Here is a 17,320-nt window from a genome sequence, read left to right on the forward strand (position 1 = left end):
TAGATTAACTTAGGTTAACTGAAACTTAGAATAACTAAAACTGAATGTTGAATGAAATGTTTAGAATAGTACCTAGACGATTTTTCAAATTTTATCAATTATCAAAGAGACACAAATCAACGAAAAAAATTTTAATACACTACTATAAAACAACTTATGAATTTTTAAATTAATGAAATTTAGAATGCCCTAAAACGTAAATATAAAAAAACGACTTTCTTACATTTGTATGGGTTCAAATATTAGTATGTCTGATTATTGTATTCATACATTTTCTTGTGAAATTTATTATTAATTTGTCAATACATTACAGATACGAAACCCGAACAAGACCACGGGACGAAGTGGACGAAGAATACGAAGATAGAAGACCGTATGACAGACCGAGAACAAAAAGACCGTACACAGACAACAGAAGACCGTACGACGATGAGGAAAGACGACCCTACAAAGGTGGAAGACGGCAAAGACCACGGGATGAAGAGGATGAAAGATATATAGCTGAAGATGAAGATAGGCCAAGACCAAGTGCACGACCAAAACAAAGACCGAGGGACGAATTTAGATCCAGGGATGAAGTTGAAAATGATAAACTAGATAGACCGAGAGATGATGAACGATTAAGAGATGAACGTCCTAGAGATGAAATGAGGCCGCGCGATGAAGTCAGGCCAAGGGATGAAATCAGACCAAGGGATGAAGTCAGACCTAGGGATGAAATGAGGCCTCGTGATGAAGTAAGGCCAAGGGATGAAATCAGACCAAGGGATGAAATTAGACCAAGGGATGAAATCAGACCTAGAGATGAAGTAAGATCTAGGGATGAAGTAAGACCTAGAGACGAAATAAGACCTAGGGATGAAATAAGGCCACGGGATGAACCGGAAATAATTGATGATATTAAGCCGCGAGATGAAGTCAGACCTCGCGACGAAATTCGTCCACGTTATGAATTTCGTTCGAGAGACGACAAGAGACCCGATAGGAGACCGCTAAGAGATGAAATCGCTGACGTTAAGCCAATAGAAAGACCTTCAAGCGAAGGACGTGGACAGTACCGGCCATTCAAGGGTAGAGATAGAGAAGAAAGACCGTATGTAAAACCGGAGAGAAACTACGATGATGAAGATAAAATACAAGAAGAAAAGCGCCCAGTATCCACGGCTCCAGATCCATCACAGCCTTTAGTTAAGCCGAATGGTCACGGTATTTTTAGCAAACCGAGAATGCCGCCAAAAATAAAACGTCCAGTCCCTTTAAGTGAAAAGGACAAGTACGATTACGTTCCCGTATCTACCACTAAATTACCAGCGAAAGCGGCTGAAGATGATTATTATGATGATTACGAAGAAGACGATATAAGTAGACCGATGCCGTCAGCTAAAACTAGCACATTTCAGCAGAGGCCTAAACCAGAGCCTGTCGAAAGAGAAAAATTTAAACCATCCAGACCAACAGGCCCTGCTAATTTAAAAGCGAAAAAGCCTAAAAGACCGATAGATTACGATGACGATGAATACTATTACGAGCCTACTCCTAAAACTGCGAAATACACTTACGCGCAAAGAGGCAAGGAAGATAGACCAGTAAAAGTAAAAGATGATGACTATTACGATGAGGAAAAAGAAAAAGAAGCGCCCCCTAGAAAAAGGTTAGACGACGACATAGTCGACAAGGTAAAGGACGTCAGGACAAACGTCAAAGTTGTAAAGCGTCCTTTTTTACCGTCTAGGGGTGGGAGTCCCTACCTACCAAGAGGATTACAACCGGTAGGTGGGAAAAACATGAACTCAGCACCAAATACCACCCCTAAACCGACTACTACTTCCTCTACTACTACCACTAGCACTACTACCACTACTACCACCACTACCACTACTACACCCAAACCTACCACCACAAGACAAACAACAACAACCACACGCACAACAACAACCGTTCCTACCGCGGCAACAACACCGAAACTAGAAGAAGAATATGAATACTACGACGAAGATGAAGAAGATTATGAGAACAAAAAAGAACCAGAAACAACAACAAAAGCCGCAGAAGTCAAAACCAATCCACCTACAACAACACAAGCGAACAGAGCGAAAGACCTAGCCACAAAAGTCCTACGAACATTTAACGATAACTATGAAGCAATAAAAGAACAATTAGAATCAACACTCAAACCAGGCGCATATCTTAAACCTTACATCTCCCAGATCAACAAAGAAGACAAGAAAATAGAACCAAAACCAGAAATATCCAAACCCTACACAGCAACAGGCAAACCGTTAAAACTAGACGTATCCATCAAGCAAAATTTAGCTGATTCAATTGAAAATGAGTACGACGAGCGATTTAACGATGCTCTAGCTCCATCATTGCCTAATATACGTGCTCCTAGCGGTTTCATCGTTCCTACAAATCGAGATTATACCTTCAGTAGATTTAGGAATAGTCTTCAACCAGATCCGCAGTATGCAGCTTCAGAATTATCCCAGTACCAAGTTAGAAAATTGCCCCAAATTTCCGGAGTGAGTATCCGAACTCCTACGTCATATTACTTGAAACCACAGGGCTATAAGGATGGCCTCACACGGCCGGTTAGACAACTCGTGTATAGACCATATGGGGATTTCTTTTAAATAGCTAAGGGTAACCTTTGAAAGATGGAAGCGTTGTGATTTAGATTGTAAGAATCCGATGCTTCGAGACTCGATATATTAAACAGTTGAACAAAAACTGATAGGATTGCTGTAAAAAAACAAGTTCAGTTTTAACTGTTTTAAAAACTAATCTATATCTCTGTAATAATATGATTTATAGATATATTTTCTTCAATATAATAATATTTTATTAACTTTTATTCAAACAATTTTCATATTATACATAGTTGGAAAATTTGACCAGAAGTTACCCAAGAAAGATATTTTAGCAAATTTAAAATACTATAATTTCTTATATTATGTAGTTAATTTTAGTTTAATACTGTGTACATAAAACACACTGTAAAAAATATATTGGCACAGATAATAAAATATTTTTTGATGTAGGATTAAGACAAAAAATAATTATTATTTATATGTATAATATATCAATAGGGAATAAAAAATAAGAAACAAAAATACACAAATTTATTTATTAGTAAGCACATTTATTTTCATCATTTATGTCATATACATATGTATAGTCTGTGCATGGACGTATAAAAAAAGACGGACGGTATATCGCCTAAACATTGAGTGAAGCCTAGTAATGGCGGCGAAACATCCATGTGTGTGTGCCATGTTGCCATGGCAACAGCTGTCCTGTTGACAATGGCGGCTGTATTTTTTTCTATAAATTTTGCCGTAATAATTTTGTCATTAAAACATAAAAGAAATAACTTGCTTCCCTGTGGAATGTAATCCCTCGTGTTTTGTTATTTAAAATTGTACTGTTGCGACACCATTTAACCACGCAAGACAGCATTTTAAATATTTTTTGTGAAACAGTGACGCAGTTAATCAGTCGGTAGTTCACGACGTAATGGCGGCCGACTAGCTTACTATGGTGAGAGTGTGTGCGTGTTTATTGTCTTTACACGATCGCTAGCTTACTATGGTGGCTTCACGTTGTTTGTTCGTAATACGGCGTCCGTCTTTTTTTATACGTCCATGAGTCTGTGTATATTTATCTTTTTTTAATACTATATTTTTCATTTTATTCTTACGCGTAAATAAACCTCACAATATCCAATTTTTACATAAATCTAACATAAATATAACGGATTTAAAACGCGATTTATTCAAAATTTAAGTCTAAAAATTAACTGATTTAATATTATATGCAAGTACATAGTAAAAATCATCATTCTTTAAATCGAATCCTTGTAAATAACGCGGTTCAAATCCGTTAAGAACATACTAATATTTTAAGAAAATCTATCACTGCCAATAGTCATCGAATTTAAAATACTCTTAGTTACCTATTTTTTTAGTAAATCGCTATTTTTCAAAGGTTACCTAGTTATAATGAAATCGTTACGTCTTAGTTCTGTATAATATTTGTCTAAAATCAATGATATTTTAAGTAAAAATGGTTGTCTGTAAAGTCGGTTTACTGACGATAGTTGAACGTGACAACGTCCGATTGTGCTTCTTTGTCGCTCGTTCTGCGCTCTCGCTTGCACTTCAAGCCTCTTGGAACGTCTCAGAGAGCGAGGTAACGCCGCATGAGTCATGTTTTTTCGTGCGTGCAGCCGGCGCTATCGAATTATAAGACGTTGTCACGTCAAAAGGCTAATTAGCCACATTTAACTTCAGTTGTCTCTATCGCACACGATTGAATCATGCCATATCACTGTGACGTCTAATCGTGTGTGCGTTAGTGTGCCGTTAATCGAATATGTGTTGGTGATATATCTAACTTTTTACTTATAATATTATTGACTGTAATCTTTAAAATTAGGACATGTACGATTTCGTCTAAGCACTGATGTATTGGTAATAAAACAAGTTTGTAATTATTTGTAAACATTATTTTTAAGTTTGTAAAAACAATAAAATTTTTAAAAATATTTTTTTATTTTATTTTTATATCTTTACTACTTACCGTATTTACCATATAAAATGCTGCATATCTCCTATTTCAAATGTTTAGAAATTATTCATAAAAAATATGTATCCTATGTTTGACCCGAAGTAACTATGTATTTTCATTGCAAATTTCACCCAAATCGGTGCTGTGGTTTAGCCGTAAAAGCGATCAGACAGGTAGCAATTTCGTATTTGTTTTATTTTTATGAATAGCATTTGTTACTTAATCTTAATCATCAAATAATATTGTTTATTTGTTTGAACGCGCTAATCACGGGAACTACTGGTCCGATTTGTACTGTACTTACTGAATGTACAAGCAAATATAATATGAAAGCTTTCAATAAAAATACTACCTACGCAGTCACCCATCCATATACTGACCGCGCTTAACTTACACCGTATCTATTATCAAAAATAAAAGGTTAAGCGAAGGTAAATAAAAAAAAAACATTATATTTGTAAATATTTATTATCTATCACCAATTAATTACAAAAAGCCCATACATATAATGTGAAAATATTCCTTTTACTTACAAATACTTAGTTTTTTGACATTCTTATGTAAATTTCGCACAATTTGTAAGAAAAACAGGAATTATTTAACATTATTTGCAAGGACATAAATAAAAACTTACTATTTATACATTCAAATACTATGATTATTCATTGATACAACAAATATTTTTTCTATTACCGTTAGCCTTAATATAACACAGCGTTTAAATGCGGCGTTTTTTTATCATTTTACATTATATTTATTTTCATAATCTGTTACATAATTATATAATTTTCAATTCAATTCATGATTTATTCACTTATTACATGTAAAAAATGTCTCAAAATTTAAAAAAATACGATCGTTAGATACATTTAATAAAACTTTATCATTATTTACTTTATGTCAAAATATAAAGACTCTGTAATCACATTAAAATTGTTAAAAAGCTAATATTATCAACCTTCATCAGTAAGCTCTATTCCTATTAAAAAATGTATGTAAACTTCATTTATGTATGCTTCCAAAATAAAAAATAAAAACTAGTAAATTCTAAAATACACTAAAACTGAAAAAAACGCCGCGTTTCTTAACCTACAGTCGCGACGTTTCAAACTGATTTCGCAAACTGCGAAACTTCAAACTCCAAGACCTTGTCGAAAACGGGGGCGTCTTCAAATCCGTAATTACCTTACCTGTATTACTATCTTTTATCTTTTCTTCCACATTCGTTTCTTTTTGCTCTACATTATCTTCTTGTTCTACATTTTCCTCAGTTTCCTGGCCATGGACCAATCTATTTATCGGAAATTGTACTTTGTAGAACACGTAAGAAATGCCCCAAATGAATATTTGGTAGATGCACACTTGCCACCAAGTCATTACGCCGAAAACTTGGTATAACCATCTGTGTGTCGCGAAGTATATTGTGTAGTACCTGTTGAAATAAATAATTAAATTAAATATTAAATATTTCAGGACAATTTTCACACACGGCACGATCTGAACCCATACTAAGCTTTCGCTTGTGTTATGGAAACCAGATGACTGATAAACATATGATTTTAAATAAATACCTAATACTACGTTTTTAAATTTATCATTTACAAAGAAATAGCTTTTCGCCCGAAGCTTCGCTCACGTAGTCAAAGGAAAATATTTCCCGTTTCCGTGGGATTGTCGGGGTAGTAAGTTCTATGTGTTATCCTTATTGTTATTCTAATTAGTTATCCTCTATAATGTGTGTGCCAAATTTTATGAAAATCGGTTGAGCAGTCTTTGCGTGAAAGAGTACCAAACGTTTAATTAATATTAGTGGGTAACAAAAAAATTGGATGTTTGTAAAGTCGGTTTACTGACGATAGTTGAACGTGACAACGTCCGATTGTGCTTCTTTGTCGCTCGTTCCGCGCTCTCGCTTGCACTTCAAGCCTTACATGGAACGCCTCAGAGCGAGGTAACGCCGCATGAGTCATGTTTTTTCGTGCGTGCAGCCGGCTCTATCGAATTATAAGATGTTGTCACGTCAAAATCAAATCAATACTCACACAACAGCATACGCAAACGCGACCCCCCAATAAATAGTCTGTTCCACCTTCTCATCCGTGGGTTTCCTCCTTGCCTGGAGCAGTGTCTCCAATACTAACACCACCACGATGTTCGTGTGGACGCAGTGGTTGAACCACCAGGGTACCACTTCGTCGTATATCGTGGGGAATACCAGTTCTCGGTCTATCGCATATACTGACCAGAACATTGAGGTGACGAACTGAAAGATTTAAGTTGAAAAAATAAATGAAGAAGTAAGAAGTAGTTGTTGTAATGATAGGATTTGGTTTTCTTAAAACATGTATTTTTTTATACTACTGATTCAGAATGTAACCATCAGGTTGCTTGGTAGAGATAGCTGATTAGCAATAAGGCCGCCTCTTGTACAAACTATGCCTTTCTTTTGCATTAATGTTCTTTTTGTCATAATTTAGTTTGTGCAATGAAGTGTTATAAAATAAAAAGACGTGTGGCACTCGGGGACTGCCGCGGTAAAGCTATTGCATGCTATGCCTTCAAGCCACACCTCCGTGCCCGTCGGAGTGGGGAGCGTGAGGTTTTTTCGCTACGGAATTTCTGGATTCGGTCCCCGCGCTCAAGGCCCGCGATAGAAGCTATGCAATAGCTTAAAAAATAAAATAAATGTCCTTTCTAACTAGAAGAATCGGCAGGAAACGACTGTTACTCCTTTTAATGTAATTTACAATACAAATGCTTACAATAAAACAATCTGAATTTTGTTGGCTGCTTAACAACTGTGTGTAGATTTGGTAATCATATTTTACCCATTATTACATTTATGCAGTGTGATACAGCCACAGAAAGGTCTTTTGAGTGCGAAGGTAAAGGTGAACAACGACTTAAATCATACTCACCAGAGTAAAAGGCACCACTGCACTACAGAACAGCACATCTCTCCAATACTTGATTTTGACAGCCACATTGCTGTTTTGTTTATCAAACCATTCTAGTAGATCGTACAGTAGGGACAGGCCGAGGAAGAATGTCTGGAAGGACTGGAAACAAATATAAATTAGTATTAGGTCTACGTAGTATATTATTATTAGTCTGTGGTATTAGTTATTTACACATCAACAAAATTAATTTTTGATAAAAAAAATGCCAACAATAGTCAAAATTTCTACTTTTGCAAAACGAAATGAAGATCCTTATCATATCAACAATCGTCAATATAAACAGAAAATCTAGAAATTTTTTTATTTTTCGTTAGAGATATAAAAATGAGCTATTAGGTATTCTTCCATTTACAATAACACAAAAAAATTCATAGATTTTTTATATATTTGATGCAAAACAAAATATCCCTGGATTTTGTTCATGTGTGTAATTACATACAATAATTCATACAACACACGCAAGTAATTTACAGACACCCAAAGCATGACAAGGCAATTCAAAATTTATGAATTGATTTATTAATTTCTCTTTGGTAAAATAGTATTTGGTAAACTTTGGTAAAGTATCTATTAACAATTACTTTTTAAATGACTTGTCTCTTTATACAATTACATACACACATATATTTTTATACTTATACAAGCCAAAGCCAATAATTCAAAGTAAATCAACTGTAAAAATGTGACGCACAGTAGGACAGTGTTTATAAAATTATCAGTAAGGGCAAATGTTATCTCATAGACTTTGAACATCTGTCTGCCGCATGTCTCTTTACGGATTTAAAACCGGATTTTCTCACTGTTATATCTATATGTAGGTATACGGTGATAAAATTACAATTTCCTATATAAACACTAGTAAAAAAATTACTATTAATTCGACTAACCGGTTGGCTTGGTTGGTAGTGGCCCTGCCTTCCAAGCCAGAGGTCGTGGGTTCGATTCCCACCCGGGCAACTATTTGTGTGATGAACATAGAAGTTTGCTCTGTCTGTCTGGGTGTTAATTATCTATATAAGTATTTATTTAAAATTATATATGTATGTATATCAGCCATCTGGTTTCCATAACACAAGCAAAAGCTTAGTATGGGATCAGATCGTGCCGTGTGTGAAAATTGTCCTGAAATATTTATTTATATTTATATTTACTGTATTATTATAGTTTCTAAACACCTAAATACGTTATCTAGAAGGTCATTGACTCGGTCAAAGGGCTGATCACGTGTCCCTATCACATATTTCGACACGTCTCGTGATATTAATATGAGGTTTTTGTGTCACCAAATCCTATTTTATGAGTCTGTTTGTATGTATATATGTATGGATGCAAAGAGCCAACGACCGGGCACAGTGGCGTGCATTAGGAGAGGCCTACGTCCAGCAGTGGACATCAAAAGGCTGATGATGAAGATGATGTATGTATGGATATTTGTTTCTTGAAAAATGTATGAAATTTACATAGATTATAGTATGGATTAGCACATATGCAACTGATTAAGCAGGTGCCACGCGAGAGAAGCCACGAGTTGAAAACATGTATTTTACTAAAGAATATAGTAATTTTGTAATTAATAATTTACATTTTTAAAACAAAGCATAAAAGTAAATAAAACAACTAATAGCCTAGCCGTTTTATTAAATGGTGCTGTTCAAATAACTACCGGTGTGTTTGTTCCGTTCAAAACATCAGTACCGATTTTGAAGGTATTTTTACAGATTTATTATTGTTTTATAAAAAATAGGTGTATGATGTATCCCATCTACCATCGAGGTTGTGGGTTTGATTCCCACCCAGAGCAAATATTTGTGTGATGAACATAATATATGTTTGCTCTGTGTCTGGGTGTTAATTATCTATATAAGTATTTATTTAAAATTATATATGTATGTTTATCAGCCACCTGTTGTTTCCATAACACAAGCAAAAGCTTAGTATGGGATCAGATGTTTCCGTGTGTGAAAATTGTCCTGAAATATTAATTATTTATTCCTTTATTCCATAAAAATTCACATTAAAAGCGAACAGACTCACGGGCATAGACTTGTATGCGAATAAATAATCTATCAATAAACAAACAAACAACGACTAGCTTTATCAATGATTTTATGAGAGAGGTCAAGTTTGATGTTGCAGGAAATTATTTAAAATGTCTAATTAGATAACGTCTGAAGAATAAGTAGTTAATGATTAGTAGCACTATTAGTTAGAATTCATCTATACTTATCTCTGGTCCGACTACGAATACGAACTACTGGTCCGATTTGAAAAACTCCTTAAGTGTTAGATAGGCCATTTATGGAGGAAGGGTATGGGGTAATATCATTACGATCAACAGGCACGGAGCAATGCGGGTAAAATCGCGGGACACAGCTTATCACTACATAGTATAAAACAAAGTCGCTTTCTCTGTCCCTATGTCCCTATGTATGCTTAAATCTTTAAACCTACGCAACGGATTTTGATGCGGTTTTTTTTTAATTGATAGAGTGATTCAAGAGGAAGGTATATAATTTATTATATTTTAGACAAAGCGGGCGAAGCCGCGGGCGGAAAGCTAGTTACATATAAACATTCATATTAGGTACAAACTATGCTGCTTGTATAAATCATTGCAAAGAATCAGAAGTTTATACACTAGGTACTTATTAACATATTATACACTAGGTACTATACCGCCCGCGGCTTCGCCCGCACAGTCAAAGAAAAACACCCGCATAGTTCCCGTTCCCGTGGGATTTCCGGGATTGCGTCATTTTCCCGGGATAAAAAGTAGCCTATGTCCTTTCTCGGGTATCAAAATATCTCCATACCAAATTTCATGAAAATTGGTTCAGTAGTTTAGGCGTGATTGAGTAACAGACAGACAGACAGAGTTACTTTCGCATTTATAATATTAAGTATGGATTTTATTGTTATTATAATAATTGTAATTACTAATCATTTTAAAATAATGTATTCAGAGTTTTAAAATGCAAATACTTTTTAATATTGACAAATATGTTAATTTAGCTGCAACACACGTACTGGAATCATGATCGATATAATATTATTTATTAATTATACGTAATGAATGAACGTAATTGTTCATTAGATATGTTTAAAATATAAACATTATAAAATATTTCCTAGTACATATATATATTTATTTATTAAATTAAATTGGGGAATCATAATCAAAAAAGTTTTAAAATGGCATAATTTTTCGTTTTACCGTTAAAATTGTAAATAATAAAATTACTGCTACTATTATTTTATTTTTTACAATTTTTTGAGTATTGCAGTTTATTAATTACAACCACAAGATAAAAAGTAAAACAACTAAAACCCAACTACGACAAAAAACGACGCTGAAAAAGTATAAAACAAAAGTTAAATTGATGAACTAATAAAGAAGCTATATGAACGAAAAGATGTGAATTATATGCAATCAGCCCATGAATACAGGTAAAGTCACAAGGAAATGCTAGTAATAAAGGGTGTCCGCCGGCAGATTTTACACTTTAAAAAATAAAATAAAATGAACCATGAATACTATCAAAGTCATTTATTAATTATCTTACAGAAGAATAATGCGGATTTTATTTTTTTAAAAGCACTCCACTCAAATGGCGTCCTTCTAGCTGCAAACATTCTTGTAACCTTTCCTTCATGTTGGCGAAAACTCGCTTACAAAGTTCCGGATTGATCGCCGCAACCTCGCGTCGTATATTTTCTTGGAGGGCCAGTATTGTTGATGGTGAATTGCTGTATACGCGAGACTTTAAATATCCCCCCATAGGAAAAAGTCGCAAGGTGTCAGATCTGGTGATCTAGGGGGCCAGGCTATGTCGCCAAAGCGACTTATTAATTTTCCGGGAAAAAGTTCTCTCACTTTTGCTATTGAGTCCCTAGCAGTGTGTGCCGTGGCCCCATCCTGCTGAAAATTGGTCCTATTATTGTCACTAACATGACGATGCAGCTTCGGTATAAAAAAGTTGTCTAGCATTGCGCAGTAACGTTCAGCAATCTTCCGAATAGACTTACGCGGATTACGTAAAATTTCTCTTCTCACGTGTTCTACGTTTTCAGGCGTAGTAACAGACGTTGAAGGTCCAGGCCGAGGCTCATTTTAAGTGAGCCAGAACCTCTAAACTTCTGTACCCACGACCATATTAATTGTTTTGATGGCCCATCGTTTAGTCGTCGGATTTCATAGCGTGAACAAAAAGGACGCCTCGCCACATTGGTCGAATTATTGTTCGCGAAATACGCCTCAACCGCAAAAGCGCGGTTCGCTCCTGTCCACTGACTCATGGCTACTAAATAATCCGCAACTCTGGCGCGTCGAATGATACCCCTATCCCCACCCTTCCGCATTATTAGTCGCCGTAAACACAATTCAAAGTGTAAAATCTGCCGGCGGACACCCTGTATATATATATTCAAAATGTGCAAGTAAAAAGCTTTCAAATGATACCAAACACGGCATATTTATCTTAACTTTATTTTTTTACTCTGTATGTTTTGTCCGCTAGAGGGCGCCACATTAGATTTTGTGAAACCCCATATAGCCTATAACCAGCGGACAATTAAGACGCTTCTAATGATATGTCATTTGTCGAATTCTGATAAGTAGTTTAGAAGTTACGAGGGAACAGATGAACATACATACATACATACATACATACATAATATATACATACATACATACATACATACATAGCCTGTCAAAATCATAACCCTCCTTTTGCTTTGCCGTAGTCGGGTAAAAATACAAAACTTCAAACCTTTTCTCTTTGTTAAAACGTACCTATTCTAGTTTCTTTATTCCACCCATAGTTCCACCACAACTTTTAAATGTCTTAGCAGATTTTAATGTATTAATTATCACAGATGCTATTTTTATTTATTTTTTATTACACTAATAACTAATAAGTAATTTGTCTCTGATATGACAAATGAAATCATGTTTCATCATTGCAGTTGTATTTTAAAGTAAAATAGTTTTTTGTTTACACTGTTTAAGATATCGTAGCTTAGCTCAATCTACCCTCTTTCTAAATAATAAATATTTACAATTAAAGACTATAACGTTCAAAAAATATTATTTTACAACGTAGTACATGACGTGTATTTGTATTCTCTTTGATTTTACATGTCAAATATATCGACCTGAAATCAAAGTCAAATTCTTGAAAATAATTAATCTTTGTTGTATATGTTCTATATTTCTAAAAAAAATATAGAACACATGCACTATTTAACATAATTCACATGGACAATTAATAATTAAAAAAACTGTCAATTTACACAAACTTACACAAACACAATTTACACAAAGTCGTAACATACAATAATATATGTAAATACACAAACGAAAATGAAACCCTTTGTTATTAAAAGTCGGTTTAAAATAAGTTTATAACATAAGTACTTACAAAGTTCCATCCAGTGAGATAAGCAAGTCGGTAAGTATACAGGCACTTAATATCTGGATTAGGATTTAACTCTAAGCCTAGGCCATTCGCAAATAATGCTATATAGGCATGGTGTAGAATCCCCATTATGTGAAAAACTGTTCTCCAATACAAAACTGCATCGTTTCTATTGAATAATTTCTCGTTTTCAGTAATCAAGAAACACAGTACATTGTAAAATATATTGTTTTCTCTGAATAGTATAAAATCTTCCATTATAACTAAAAACTTAACTATTAGAAGCCCGGTTTACGGGCGACTAATTGAGGAAGAGGGTATGGGTATACATTTTAAAATGTTGCCATGTGTAAGTTCGATTTTCCCAAGAAAAAAATATTTATACGTTTTTTTTAATAAATATTTATTAATTTGTTAAAAATTATTATAACATTATTTTCCCGATATTTTATAAAATTTTAGATAATTATGTATGTACCTAATGTAATTTCATTTTTATGCTTTTTATAAAATATCCTATCTCTCAAGTTGGATCGAACTGCACATGGTGTGCGAATTTTATTATAATCGGTTAAGTGGTTTAGGAGTCCATAGAGGACAAACATTGTGACACGAGATTTATATACATTAAGATGTTGTTTACACTTTTTAACGATATTATAATACGTATTTATTACTATTGTTTTATCACTGTCACTGTTATCTATTCCACAGATTATAAATAAATAACTTTATTAGACGTTAAACATTAATCAGAAATCATCTTAAATTATTAAACAATTTAACTAATGATGATATATTCTAATCCCTTCGTAATGATAATGAATTAATTACTTTGCTAAGAACACCTATATTTATACCTGTATTTATATTTTATTTATTTATTCTTTAGTAAAATTATACAAGGGAACCAATCTATATAATAACCAAAATACTGCATTGTGCATTAGGCTACCTGATAACTTAGAAGTGATCTCTTCCAGGCAAAAGGTAACAATCTTAATATAATTAATGTTGCCGTTCTATAAACAACATTACAAAAATAACTTATGAAGGGACAGTCCTTGTAAAGAGAAGGGTAAAAAATAGTAATATAATTGATGTAGACATTTGTAAAATAAAAACTTAAAACAATCTTACCTCAATTACTTGGTACATGCAATATGCATTCCTTTCAAATTGACTTTATAAGGATAGAACTTTTTTACTATTTATAAATAGTAATAATGTTTATAATAATAAGTTAGGTATCTTTTATTAATTTTTAATTGATATGTCAATAATAATATAGGTAGGAAACTACTGTGAACAGCGGAACATTTTTGGATGGAATTTCATGTTAAAAAGTTGACATATGAACTTAGTAATATGATCTACCTACGTTACTTTTCATCATGTAGATCATGTTATAGATTTTTGAAGTGAAACTTCTTTATCGGGGTTTGGAAAAAAATTTAGTGTAACATTTTTGCGTTACGCGTGACATTTTTCCGTTACGCGCCATCTTTTTCTTATCCCCACCACGCATGATTCGACGTATTTCTGTAAAGTTGCAAAAAATAATTTACTTTAAATTATTTTTTGAAAAATAAGGTCATAATGAAGTTTCACTTCTTACGTGTGTACACGCACACATTTTTTTTTAATATAACACTGTAAGTACTTAAAGGAACATTAAACGTTCATCATCTATAGCTAATTTTCCTCATCATCATCATCATCAGCCCATATTTAAATATACTTGCACGTGCTGGTGTTTTATTTTCCCATAATTTAGGGAGATTTCTCTAAACTGGCAAACCTACAATCAATTCTAGTCAAACCGTTCAATCATATCATACTTATTGTTTAGCCGTTATCATGATGTTTAACTATTTGTTAATATTTTTGTGATAACATTTTTTTAGTTTTATCTTTGTCATTCATTGTATGGAACAATAATATTTCGATTTAAAAATAATGTCTTAATTTTAATAGTTTCTTAGATATTTAATTATTTTTAAGATAATGCGAAATGGAAATCGTAAACTACCTTCACACAGAAAGAATGTACTTCAATCAATAAAAACTATTTTCTATAGTTTTACCCGGCCATAAAAAAGTATGTATGTATAAATAACATAATGATTTTATACACTCTTTTGTAAGTAAATGTCTTGAATTTTACCATGTCGTTTATTTGTAACTAGCTTTCCGCCCGCGGCTTCGCTCGCTTTATCTAAAACATAATAAATTATATACTAAAACTTTCCTCTTGAATCTATTAAAAAAAACCGCATCAAAATCCGTTGCGTAGTTTTAAAGATTTAAGCATACAAAAGGACATAGGGACAGAGAAAGCGACTTTGTTTTATACTAGGTATGTAGTGACTAGCTGCGTCCCGCGATTTCAACCGCGTAAATGAGTTTTTCCTTTTAATCCTAATGTTCCTATGGTAGTATCAGTACGTATAAAAAGCAGCCCTAGTTACTCCGTATTACATCAGCTATTTGTCAGTGAAAGTATCATCAAAATCGGTCCAGCCGTTCCAGAGATTATCCGACAGACAGACAGACAAGAATTTTAAATATTACTATTTTGATGTATGACGCATTTTGTAAAAAGCCTTTATTGCACGCCTCATAAGCGAAGCGTTGAGGTGGGTACTACTGTCACTTCGCGCAAAACATCTGATTTTTCTAACTTAAAATGTCTTTATGTATCATACATTGCACTTGTAAGATAATACATACACACACATATTAAGAAAAAACACTATTTTTAACATTCATGATATTTTTGATGTCATTCTTGTTATTTAAACTAGTTAAAAAACAGTTTAAAAAAGTTCTGTCTTGGACGTCCGTGTGTCTGTATGTGCGGATCCTTTTTCTTGTTAACACGATAGCGACCGAAATACTTTACTAATCGAGTCTTTTTTTTTCTCTTACGCTTGAGTATGCTCAGGAATAGAACCCTTTCATTTTTCAGGGTCTGATTCGATGTGGTTTAATTGTTATTAAATAAACAAAAATAATAATTAATAAATAAACATTAAAAAAAAATTATGAGGCGTGCACTTTTGGATTTTCCAAATTATATTTTTTTAATATTTTATTTTTGCTATAATATAATACCTATTAGCTTCGTAATTGCTAATTTACAAACGTAGGCGTAGGAAAGTTATAAATTAATACAAAACTGCTATGTGCTGCTAAACTGTTCTTTTTTACCATATTTTTTACTGTTTTTTTTTTTGTGTGCAAATCATTATGGACGTGTGGTCACCTCAGTCACAGCCATAATACTTACTTAAAATAATATAGCCTCATGTTAACAGAACTATAGCATATCCCAAGTCAGGTCATCTAGCCAAGAATAAATAATAAATATTTAGGAAATTTTCACACACGGCACGATCTGATCCCATACTAAGCTTTCGTTTGTGTTATGGAAACCAGATGGCTGATAAGCATACATATATAATTTTAAATAAATACTTATATAGATAACTAGCGGTCCGCCCCGGCTTCGCCCGTGGTGCATATTTCGCAATAAAAGGTAGCCTATGTTCTTTCTCAGGGTCTAAAGATTATCTGTGCCAAATTTCATCAAAATCGGTCCAGTAGTTTATGCGTGAAAACAATACATACATACATGCATACATACATACATACAAACCTTTCCTCTTTATAATTTATAATATTAGTATAGATATAGATTAACACCCAGATACAGAGCAAACATCTATGTTCATCACACAAATATTTGCCCGGGTGGGAATCGAACCCACGACCTCTGGCTTGGAAGGCAGGGCCACTACCAACCTAGCCGGTCAGTCAAATAAGAAAGTTTCAAAGAGAACTAACTTGCTATCCTAGCTTGGAATATCAAGCCTCGTGTATCCCGGGCATAAACCTATGACACGATTCCTACTAATAGATATTATAAATGCGAAATTTTGTGAGGATGAATGTTTATGTGTATGTGTGTATGTTTGTTAATCTTTAGAATAGGTTTTATCCCGGAAATCCCACGGGAACAGGAACTATGCGGGTTTTTCTTTGAAAACGCGGGTGAAGCCGCGGGCGGAAAGCTAGTATCTTATATGTATAGAAAATGGAGCTAAATAAACGTATAATTATAAGTTATTTGCATAAAATGCTACAAAATTATAGTTTCAAATAAATATTGTACGCGGTTATGCCTTTTTTATCATAAATTTTTAGATTCCCGTCATAATTCAAGGCCATTTTTTGCTTATTATGCGAAATGTTCATTTAAATATGTTTATTGTTTAACTATATGAAATACTTTACCGGTCAAAACCACTATTATCTGCAAAATCTATCAAAATATATCAAATTCGTTTGACTGCGAATGCTGGGAAAGAA

The 17,320-nt window shown here is 33.6% G+C and overlaps 3 protein-coding genes across 10 annotated transcripts in view; 2 read left to right on the top strand and 1 right to left on the bottom strand.

The window, feature by feature from the left end:
* LOC149476395 (uncharacterized) overlaps positions 1-3,398 on the top strand; it is a 61,724-nt gene extending 58,326 nt beyond the window's left edge. For all 7 annotated transcript variants that reach the window (XM_089712145.1, XM_089712149.1, XM_089712151.1 and 4 more), the window contains exon 9: positions 314-3,398. In XM_089712145.1, coding sequence (XP_089568271.1) covers positions 314-2,633 — 2,320 coding nt within the window. In that variant the 3' untranslated portion in view covers positions 2,634-3,398. The remainder of the gene's footprint in view (positions 1-313) is intronic.
* Positions 1-17,320, top strand: part of LOC149476386 (uncharacterized) — a 244,529-nt gene that overhangs the window by 219,564 nt on the left and 7,645 nt on the right. The window lies entirely within an intron of this gene.
* The window catches only part of LOC149476396 (androgen-dependent TFPI-regulating protein-like), a 28,663-nt gene continuing 16,382 nt past the window's right edge, over positions 5,040-17,320 (bottom strand). The window contains exons 1-4 of one of the 2 annotated variants that reach the window (XM_089712322.1): positions 12,950-13,261; positions 7,488-7,628; positions 6,612-6,832; positions 5,042-6,001 (exon numbers count right to left, since the gene is read on the bottom strand). In XM_089712322.1, coding sequence (XP_089568448.1) covers positions 5,659-6,001; positions 6,612-6,832; positions 7,488-7,628; positions 12,950-13,204 — 960 coding nt within the window. In that variant the 5' untranslated portion in view covers positions 13,205-13,261 and the 3' untranslated portion in view covers positions 5,042-5,658. Of the gene's footprint in view, positions 6,002-6,611; positions 6,833-7,487; positions 7,629-12,949; positions 13,262-17,320 lie in introns of those variants that run through there. The other variant, XM_089712323.1, reaches the window with a different exon arrangement.

This window comes from Colias philodice, chromosome 28, assembly GCF_061535455.1.
Source record: "Colias philodice isolate Cphi_HAF_F1 chromosome 28, ilColPhil1 Martin Lab GWU primary, whole genome shotgun sequence".
Lineage (NCBI taxonomy): Eukaryota > Metazoa > Arthropoda > Insecta > Lepidoptera > Pieridae > Colias > Colias philodice.